Here is an 11,522-nt window from a genome sequence, read left to right on the forward strand (position 1 = left end):
CAATCAGAAAATTGTTGGGACTTTGCCTCACAACGAGACTCAACAGCGAGAAATTTATTCTGCATGACGCCCTAAACGTCAGTGAGAAATCAGGTTGTGGGGAATATCTCTCCATCTGGTAATCAATAATATACCATATAAAATACACGCTTAGTATGTACGCAACGATGTAGCGTGCCGACAAGTGTGGTCCAACCCTAAAGGGGTAAGAATATAGATATTACATAAATATACTACGCTTTTAGCCTCATCGATATGGTACATATATAAGACGTTATATTTGACTGATAGTTCTTATATTAAATATAATTTTTGTACATAGGTAGCGAACAAAATCGACCAGTTTAATTGTCATGTAATAACATTTGTTATGTATTAATCGATACATGTTCCGTAAAATGATTAACATCTCATTTTTATATAACTTAGTGTAGGATCTCTGGAAACGTATGAAAAATATGCTAGGGTCTCTGACTCAATGAAAATACCGGGTGCAGGCGCAAGTACGGTACGGGCTACATTCTTAAGGTGCATTAAGGATCAAGTCACACTGAAAGAGCAGAGGGCAGCGGCCGGAGGACGCTAGCACGGTGCCGCTCTATAAATTCTATAATTTCAAGTCAATTTGAACCCTTTTTCTTTAGAAGATAAGAATCAAAATGCTAAGCAATATTTTGCACCAAAAGTGCCTCTCTGACCGCTGCTCTTTTAGTGCGACTCAAGTCACACTAAAAGAGCAGCGGTTATTTATTGAATTATTATATATATTAAATTTAATTTAATTAGTGGGACTCAAGTTACACTAAAAGACAACCCTAACACTGCACCGATTACATTTGAGTGTATTCGTTCATGTTCCACACTAACTAGAAAAGTTAGACTGCCGCTACCGCTCCAGCGTCCGGCATTTTAATTGAGGGGAGAGCGGTAAGTTCTGTCCTTGAATAAAATCTTTAAGCTAGTTAAAAAGTTCCCTATCCTCTGGAAAAATGTATGTAGTTTTCGATTAAATTAAAATACTTTTTCATATTCAATAAGAAAAATATTTTAATTTAATTACTTAATCAAATTAAAAGCAGCGTAAAGCATTTGATTTTGTCTTAAGCAATAAAAGACAATATAAAAACACCCTTTATTGTGAAATTAAGTTAAAAATGTCAGTATTAGCTAGCCTTAGGATTAATGGGATAGATTTTTGGTAATTAACCAAAACCGGTAGTATGTAAACTAAAACAAATACAAAATTGCGACATAAAACATCTCACAAACATTGGTCTATTTTGGCACCTATGCACTTATTTATAAATACATTTTTGTAAAATGTATAAGGGTGTTTATGTTGTGTTTCACACAATACTTATTCTAGGTATAATTTTTCTAATGGTGTGCACTGAGATATTTTTCAATTTACGACTTAATTTTTTTTAATTTTCCCAGCTATATACGAAGCGTTTTATGCTTCGCTCGACCGTAGAGCAAGTGTTCTGTGATGTTGTTCTAATATTTCTGGAAATTTCGCCATATTTCTGCGATATGTAGCATAAAACAAAGAATAACACTAAAGAAAATAGACAATCAAAAATTTCTAGAAGTAGTAAACGCCGTGACGTTCATAAATAATAGGACCATGTGAAACACATGCGACAATCATGGTCGTGTGGTATTTGACTACACATTAAATGTTGTTGAAGACTTACCGTAGGTTTTAGAATTGTACATATTTAATTGTACCTATATTAACCTGTTACGCATCTCGTCATCGTCTTAGAGATACAAAAATGTTTCTGACGATTATGATATAGATACCGTGTCTCTAGGAAGCGTGACAGGTTAACAATCTGATATTGCATAGTATCTTCACTCATAATTTTGTTATTTTCTAAAACGTGTCACTATTAGCAAATGGTCTTCCTGACAATAAAACAATAATTCAGAATGAACATAAGAACTTAGAATGCGCAGTGCATACACTTAGACGCGAATATAACGTCGATGCGACAACTGTACGCATAGTTTGAAAATACACTTAATGGCTGATTGAGGAAATACAAGAACACAGCCTTAAATGGACGAAAAAAGGGCATACGAAAACTTTTGTGAATGAAAATTAAACGCTAAAGCTTCTGAATAGGTACACGTTTAAACAATATATAATAACAATATATTATTTATAGAAAATATTCTCTTACATCATATTTATTTACAGCTCAAGTCCGATTTTCAAAGCCATTGTCGTTAGTATAGTTATTTTGACTGTATACATTTCTACAGTATATTTGTTTGGAGTAATACGTTTAGCTGTCAATGTTTTTTTATTTATTTTAGTTACATTATGAAAATTATAGACAAATACGTAGTTAAACTACCTATATATTTCTATACATTGATTATTACTATGTGAATGTGCGACTACTCATTGGCATCAAAAGATAAAACGTAATAAATAATCTCTAAAATGCACGAGGAATGTTCGTTTCATGTAAGTAGTTATATTTGTAAAGAAAATACAATATTTTTTACAATAATTCAAGTAACCGTAGAAACAGTTCGAGCTCATTTTTGTCACTAACTAATGAAATTCCATGAGATTTTGTGTAGACTATAGCTTTAAATCGCAAAGACACAGTCACTGAGTCCGTCATACTGTAGTTTCACCAGTGCCCTTGCCTTCAAAACCAAAACGCGATAATGTGAGCATTACAGCTGTAGGTAAGGTAGCAGTACTTCCCTGAACGAACTATACAAAGAGCTGCTACTAAAATGTAAAATAGACGAATTCATGGCCACAAGTCCACCTGATGTCAAGCGACGTTGTGGCCAACGGTGTTACGCGTTTGTTAAATATATGCCTAATCGCTCTTTAATATCCCTAAATTGTAGCTTTCGGGAAACACAGACGCCGGAAGTATTCCATGCCCTTCCCTTACGCAGATGAAATAATATGTCAATGGCATAAGAGTGGAGTATTTATTTATTGAATATCGTGATGTTTTACTTCCATAATTTTCATATATCTGTAGGTGAGAGGTAAAGAATCTTAAGTGCCAAACAGTAATTTTTACTGCAGAGTGTTTTAAACTGAATGAGGCCTAATGTAGAAACATTAGGCATTTAAAATCAATCTTAGAGTCTATGCACACGGCGCCGTGAACGCGCGCAAACAACGCGTTGCAAGCAAGAAGCTTATATACTCCACTGGAGTTTACACTTACAATTTCATATAGTTGCTTCATTTTAAAAAAAAAGTAACTGAAATGAACAAACAAAAGTAAAATTAGAACTATCTTTTATCAAAACGCGCGATACATACACGCGACTACAGTACGTCTGCGGCGCGCGTATACGCGCAGATGACGCGCATTTGCGGCGCGTAAAAATACGCTGTGTGCACAGGCTCTTAAGGTCAAATAAAATATGTTTAATAAAAAACAAATGACGAAAGGACTTAATGTCTTTTACCATTGCGTGATTTTTGTATCCTTAAGCAATGTGTGTAAAAATATCTAAACGCCAAAATGTGGACTAAAGGCCCTTTACTTCTCCATGTACAGATATTTTTGTGAAAATACTCCACTAGTTTGTTATTATTATTCTTGACACAAACACCGAAAGAAGAAAATTCCTTCTATCTGACTGAACTCAACTTAGTGTCTTGCCCTTTGATTCGAGTCAAATCGAAGAAAATTTTCTGTGCTCGATCTTTGTATTAATAATTTTACTTTCTAGGAGACCGGACTTTCTAGGAGATCGAAATTATCGACTAAGAGCAGCCCAATGCTAAGTTTTCAATTTTCAAACATACACAGATGACGAATAACATATGATACAAAATTTAAGTACATTGAGATCTGCAACCAGCGATGGAATGTGTAACTTCTGGACAATGCTTTCATTCTATATTGAAATTATGAGACAGTCTGATATTTTAATTGATAATGTACATAATATATACAGTAAAATTGTTAGAAATATATATTTCTTTTTACACAAATTTACTTTGAAAATATATACATATCTAAGATATCTAGTAAATTATGGATTCAGGTTAGGTCGAGCTATTGTTTGATAATATTTTTGGCTATTTATATAATTCGTGTGAGGCTGTGTTGGGGCGCGCGGCCGGCGGTATATCGTGAAACGTTGAAGTTGACCGATATCTTTCGTAACGTAAGTATTTTTGTGAAAGTAATGGGCTTTCCGAAGTGGCGGGCTTTTGTAGTTTTTACACGAATATTGCTTTAGTTTTGAATTTCTTAATTAAATATTACAATGTAAGCTTATAGCTCTGTAGCCAATGTTCTATGAATAAATAATAAAAAGTAAGTATATTTTTAATGGCGCCAACAATTGACCGAAATAAGTAAGGTCTGAAAAAACCTTATGCTATTTAAAAAGCAATTAAACAACTTATAAGATATACTATACAGCGTCCCAATTTTAAAACTATAAAACTCTTCAAACTTTATTGTCTATTTTTTGACATTTCGCTACAAGAATAGTGGCTTAAAACAAAATACATAAATTTCGACTTATTGCACAGCTGTATTTAGAAAAAATTGTGAAGTGGTTAAAATAACCACTTCAAAATTTTGGGCTCGTACGATTCGTCGGCTTGGCGTGTCAGAAGCGCGTCTGCTAATTTTTAAAACATCTTCTTGAAGGATTTGGTGTTTTTGAGATAGCCACTGTACAAGAAAACCAACGATTTGCATATCTGACATCTAGTTACATTTGACAATTATTATCATAGAAATTTACCAAAATAATTATCACCTTGTTTAAATTTATGACTCATTTATGCAATCCGTGTATGCATACCCATGTGATATTATAAAAAAAGATGTTACACCTAGTTTGGTCTGTTGAACCGCATGTAAGTAAATGTATAATTCAAAATGTTTGTATGCCTATTGTTTGGCTAGACATAATGAAACTATAGTTATTTTGTAACATGTCAACTTCTATACTTCTATCCTTCTGTCAACTTTCGAGATATTGACTCCTAAACTTTTTTGCTAGTAAAAAAATCTCAATTACCTACGCCGATTTTACAAAACATTAATACTGAAAGTAAATTTAATCGGACGATCAGAGGAGGTTCTAGAAGAGGAGGTTTCAGTGACCCCAGATATTATGTTCATAACTCATTTCGTTAAAAATTTCGATTACGTTAGTTATTGTAAGGAGGGCAGTATACAACTTGCGATTTAGCAAATATATTAAATATATGAACGTTTGACGTGAAGTATTTTTAATATTAAAGAGAAATATATGCTTATGGGTACCGTGAATAGAAATTTGAACAGAAACCGATCAACGTAAATGTTTTACGTTAATTAAGGTCGGCACCCACTGACGCAGCCCCATCTGTTTTTATTTCTAAGCTGTCATTATGTACTATTAACGCCTTGAATATTATGTACTGTTAACAGAACATACTGGGTATAAAGGAATATTATATACAATATAATTTGTAAAATACTAATAACTTCTCAAAACTATATTACTAACATCATAGACAATAACTTCTGTTCCATGATTTTTTACAAAACATAATAGAGTAATGATACCAACGACAGATATTTTAAGGGAAGTTTGTCTTTAAATTTGAAATAACTTTTTTGTTTTTAACATATATGTCAATAGTGATTAGTTTACTTGACAGATATAATCCTCAAAAAGATTATGTTGTAGTAAGTTTCATAAAAAAGCTATTATTACTAAAAAGAAACCTAAACTAGAATATCTCTAATTCTCCAATAATTAACACTCATCAGTAATTAACACCCAGTAATTAACACTTATAAGTAAGAAACGTGTTAGTATGATAGAAAATGTTGTCCTAAATCTTATTAGAAATGAACTGAAAAAAATATGTCGAACAGTGGTGTTTGTCGTATACTGGCGCCACCACCTTAATATAAACTGTTAAGCTTTTGTTATAACTATCTGACACTTTTTAGATCTGTACTTGCCAGTAGTATAGTAAGTTTGTAACGATGCGGCCTCTTTCAAGCGTGAAACACACTTACAGCGGGTGTGAATCGGGCGCGTGTCGGGTCGGGCGGAGGACCCGACCTGTGCCCGTCTCGCGCCCATACGTCGTGTGTTGTCGTCCATATAAATACACGGAATTACACCCGCCGAGTTCCCGACCCGCCACGCGCCCGACACGTTCTCTTGTGTGTCACGCTTCATCGACATCCCGCCTTTTTATCACCCTTTTCTCTGGTTCCTGGCCACTTACTTTTGAAAATTTGAATCGTTCTCCAATTCTTTTTCTTCTCATTCTTACTTCGCTTCATTCCGTCGTAACTCATAAAATTCTCGAAGAGAAAAGACGTGTCCTTCAATCATGTAAACCTAACTGCTTGTAAAGCAGCAATACATAGGAATACAGGCCCTTTTGAGGTAAGTGTCTACTTTATATTCATCCATAAGCATATCCGTAAGTAATTTAAGTTAGGGAGTGTTTTATAGTATTACCTGCGTTTTTATAGCATTGTTTTTTGTTACAGGTTTTCCTTACTTTGTTCTTTCTACCTTCTTACAATAAAATTCATATGGACCGAGTGTTACCCTCATTATCACGCAAGACCCGCGTGATAAGTTGAAATGTGCAAACATCCGCCCCTGCGATCCCCACGCGCTCCTGCGTTTTGCACAGAGTTATCACCGTTTCCGTTTAATTCCATTATCAAAAGTCACGGAACTAAAGTGATTGTTTATGATGTTAGTACTATAGTCCTGCGAGGTTTTTAGTATTTTAAAAATAACCGTGTATAGCATAATTTTTTGTCTCATATTGACTAGAGGTGTATGAAGGAACACTACACTACCATACACACAATTTCACTTATTATGACGATAAAATTCAAAAAATATATTATCTTATAATTAACATTTAACTAGTCTTAATGATAGTGGTTTCAAAATTATAACAATTCATGCAATAAGCATAATAATTGTAATTGATTTGAAATCCTTAATTGCACTGACTTAAACGTATAAGTGTATTCACAACGAGAGTTAGTACATCTGTGTTATTTCTGAACCACCAACTTGTGATATAAATGGTACTAAGAGCGTTTGCGTAGTAAATTCGATTCGTGTCAGTTCCGAATAAGAGAAATTACTGTCCGAAATGTCACGGGAATCATTTCATCTCTAGGTGCAGAAGCGATATTCGTATTTTATATGATATCGCTTATACAGTAGCATTTCTTAAATACTCGCTTCGGAACTAGTCGAGTTTTACGGAAGTTGACGAATATATTATTAACCTATTGTATTATTTTTCAAATAAAAAATTTCCTCGTACCCGGCTTTAAATAAAAGTTTAAGGTAACATATTAGCAATGATTGGAATAGTTAGAGTATGTTTAAATAAACTTCAAGTTATACGCATAGAGTGGATAATATCTCCCTCTGATTTCCTGGAATGTTTAAAACAATTTTTTTTTAAATTACCATTATAAAACTTTCCTTCTAAATACACTACAGAAATAAAGTATCTTCCAGTTACACATTAAAAACAAAATCACGAAGTACAAAACATTTAACCGTGATGATGGTTTTAAACTGTCCAGTGCATGGAATCCGGTCCTTAGTGCGTGCAGTAATAAAAACAAAAACACCTCGAGTTCAGTTTCGCGTGTGGATACAGTGAGTGTGGTTTGTGTGAAAATAGTGAGTGACAATGGTAACGCTACAACAAATCGCAATGAAGGTAATAGTCGATAGCGCAAGAGGGTAGACAGATATGTCTGCTCTTAAAGCTGTCTTCTGCCGCCGTCCAGTCAACCCGTGACCATGGAGGGTGCAACCGCTCCGAAATATCCGGAAAATAAAAAGAAGTCATACCGTGGTAAGAAACCTCATATTAGTGATAATCATTTACCATACAATCATTCCGGGATATCAGAATGAGCTATTCACTATGTGTATTACTTCTAAACTCTGCCTATACCGAATTCTGCATATTACATACACCTAAGGTTACACAATTATGTTCTGTATTTGAATTGTCCGTGTCAGAACGTCGTACCCGTATTTGTTGAATACATGAACCTCGATTTTAAGGGACGTTGTTCCGGAATATAGATTTTTCTCAAAAATTATTATATTCGACTGTTTCTGTAAACGAATAACCCCGAAAGACCGGACCTTAAAAATAGTATGCAAAGTTCAGTACTTATTTTTAAACAAATGATAGAATTATTATTTTTTTTAATTTGGTGGTACTGTTGATTTAAGGAAGCTTCAAATTGAGTTTTTAATAAAACCTAAAACCTCCAGTTGTACTAAATCTCCTTGTAAAACTCTCATACTTACCCAATAATAATATAAACAAGTACCGGTTCCGTACTCGAAAACGATGGCAGTGTCCATTGCAAGCAAAGAATCGCCTAAAGAAAATCGTTGCAATAAACATCTACCTCTGAAACTCGCGCAATGCTAACAAAAAAACGAAACAAATCGTGTGAATTTTAATGGAGTTCTTCTTTTGTGCAGCGCGGTGTGCTATTACCCTTTAGTAGGCCTAAACTTAAAAAATCTACTAGACGTTCAGTTAATGGCCCGCTTAACTTCTTTCTTTATAAAAAATACCACACAATGATTTATTTTTTAAGTTCATTGGCCCACTATATTTATGTACGGAACCAATTTGGTAGTCAAATATTAATTTCCTAAATAAAACACACTACTATGGACCTAAAAGGAATGTTAAACTTATACTTTTTAATAATTTCAGATCTTTTTTTCCAACCACAATTCCGATACTAAAACTAATAAATGGGAATGCCTAAAAGCAACTAAAATAAAGGTTGTGCTAAATTAGACAGCACGCTTCAGAATCACTCCCATTCTGAAAGAGTTGGACTCTATTCTTAAAACTACATTACTAATTTTGATTTATTTCCTCGAATGCAGTCGTTATTTTTGCGACAATTGACGGCAAAAGTTTGTAGTACCAATGGAATTAGATTTTTAAAGGCGTTTTCATAGCGAATCAGTACGAAAGCGTTTTTCAAGCGTACTGATAATTGTAGCTTAATCCTAAATAATTTCTTTTCATAATCTAATTACCTAATCTACTAAAATAGCTCAATAAATTTCGGTAGATTAAATCTATACTGGATATTTACCCATTTCATTTAAAATCAAGACAGAAGTCATAAAACAATTGCATAAACTTAAATAACTAATAGGAATAAAAATAAATACAATTCGATTCCAGATCCTGATGGAATTTTACACAGATCTCTCAATGGTCATGAATTGTTGAAAAATACTTATTATGAGATAAATTCGAAATTAAGTACGGATAGTAAAGTGTTCACATTGCTAGTCGAAAAAACTGCCGACCTTCCGCACTGCTAATAGATGCGTGCTGTGCGACAGTGTGCGCTAATTTTAACCTAACACAACTAAGCACGATTGAATCTAATATCAAGGAAATAAAGACGGTGCCTAATTATCTTAGATAGCCGATTATATATTTAAATTACAGATATACTCTTAAATAACTGTTTACAGCCGTTTAAGAACTTGATATAGATATTATAATTGAGGTTTACTGGATGGCCATAAAATCATTAGCAAACCTCTTTGTAGAAATTCATAAAGTGACACATGCGTTGATGTTTTTTTATGAGAGGCTAACATAGCTTAGTTTCTCATTAAGAAAACCTTTAATGTACAAGGTTATTTGTAAAATATAAGATATATTAAGAATTGTTTACCTTACAAACAACTTCTCCTCTACAATCTTTTAAAACTCGCACATTACTTTTTCTGCATATAGCAATGCATTAAATAGCTAACGTAGGGTAGAAAAAAACTTAAATTAAATTTGTTTAGATACCAATTCAATGTAAACTTGTTTTTAATATTTAACAAATAACCTTGAATATTTTTTGTAATAGGGCTAATATACGTACACGTCACTAGAGGGCGTTAGAGGTATAGTTTATCGAGTCAAAATGGCGACCACATGTTGACTCGGGTGTTTCAGTTAGGCCGTGCGTAAAAGGATGCTTTCCATATTTTAGCAGTTATTCAGTGCCGACAGCGGACAATACTAACAAAAAAAGGTGTTTGTGTTTTTATATACATTCCGGATGTGACGTACATAATTCTATATAATAGTTTTTTATTTAAACTAAATAATCTATTAACGTTAAGAAATTAACCATTTGTAGTTTCATGAAATACAATGAAAAACGTTGACGGCATTGTGATAAACTACAATGTTTTTACAAAAACTCTAGTCTTACATACAATATGACGCACCACTGAAACTTATTGTTGGGTGTATTCATTTCATTATAAATTTTGTTGATAAAAATCATCTTTTTTTGTTAACGTCCTCTAGTGAACGTCACAACAGTAGCCCTAGAACCGTACTAACATCTTACAGAATGCTAGCTTCCCTGTCCGGAATAGTGTTGAAGGCTTCAGGGGCAACCGACCAATCGTAGTAAGGAGGTCCAACGGAGAAGCAGTACTTTTGTTCGAGAGGAGTGTCATTCTCCACCCAGTACATAAGGTAGAAGTTGCACATCTCATCTTTGTTTGTGGGTCTGTAAAATATAGAACAGAATCATTTATTTCATATTTATTAACAATGTCACAATATCATAATTAAAAAAAATGTCAAGGGGTACTATGTATAGTATAAACAATAATCTATACCACAGGTTCCCAAACTTTTTAGTTCACCGCCCAGTTAGGTAAGATAAAAAAAATCAACGCCCACCACCACAAAAAATAATTGAAAATACGTATTTTATATTTAACTAAACACAAAAATCACAAGAAAAAAAAATTATTTATAGTTAGTTTATATAGTCAATTCTAGTGTAGTTTTTTCAAATGCGGTAGCACCTCCTGGACTGCATCAGCGCCACCCAATTGCTTCCGAGGACCCCTACCGCCTTCCTAGGACTCTTCTGCACCCACTAGCGCGAGGTAAGGACCACTTTGGGAAACTATGATCCATACTAATGTTATAAATGTGAAAGAAATTCTATCTGTTACGTTGTCACGCTTAAACAGCTGAACAAATATTGATGATTTTTGGTATAAAGATATACGGAACCTACGAGAAAACCATAGGCTATTTTTGTCACAAAAATAAACAGTAAAGAGGGTGTAATTGGCGACGAAAGTTTGTATGGAGAACCAATAAAACTATAACAATAATAACATGTATCCGATGCTCAGATTACTGCAGAAATAAGTAAGGCGGCAGTACTTCCCTGAACGAACTCTTTCATAAGGAGCTGTACTGCGACTAAAAACTAAGTGTAAAATTTTCTAAATACACTCTTTAAAAGATGTTTATCATATGAATTGCAAATGGTTAATATTCGTTATTACTGTCAATGCGTTATAAATAAGCCGTTAAATACATTTGTTACAGTTAAGGAAGTATTGTTTATTATATATAATATTCTCATTAGGCTCAACTCACATTGGCGCAGAGTCGAAGCGTCGCGACGCGTCATGTTTTTCGC

At 33.7% G+C, this 11,522-nt stretch overlaps 1 protein-coding gene and 1 long non-coding RNA gene across 2 annotated transcripts in view; both read right to left on the bottom strand.

The window, feature by feature from the left end:
- Window positions 1–903: 903 nt before the first annotated feature.
- On the bottom strand, window positions 904–7,323 carry LOC113230193. The gene is made up of 2 exons (XR_003310472.1): window positions 1,942–7,323; window positions 904–1,741 (listed from the first exon to the last, which is right to left on the bottom strand). It is a non-coding gene; the product is annotated as an uncharacterized LOC113230193 (long non-coding RNA).
- Window positions 7,324–8,249: 926 nt separating this feature from the next.
- Window positions 8,250–11,522, bottom strand: part of LOC113230023 (peptidylglycine alpha-hydroxylating monooxygenase) — a 33,268-nt gene continuing 29,995 nt past the window's right edge. The window contains exons 5-6 of the mRNA XM_026463752.1: window positions 11,044–11,104; window positions 8,250–10,586 (exon numbers count right to left, since the gene is read on the bottom strand). Of these exons, the coding sequence (XP_026319537.1) occupies window positions 10,418–10,586; window positions 11,044–11,104 (230 nt within the window). The 3' untranslated portion in view covers window positions 8,250–10,417. The remainder of the gene's footprint in view (window positions 10,587–11,043; window positions 11,105–11,522) is intronic.

Source organism: Hyposmocoma kahamanoa, unplaced genomic scaffold (assembly GCF_003589595.1).
Source record: "Hyposmocoma kahamanoa isolate Upper Pololo Valley unplaced genomic scaffold, ASM358959v1 63, whole genome shotgun sequence".
Classification (NCBI taxonomy): domain Eukaryota; kingdom Metazoa; phylum Arthropoda; class Insecta; order Lepidoptera; family Cosmopterigidae; genus Hyposmocoma; species Hyposmocoma kahamanoa.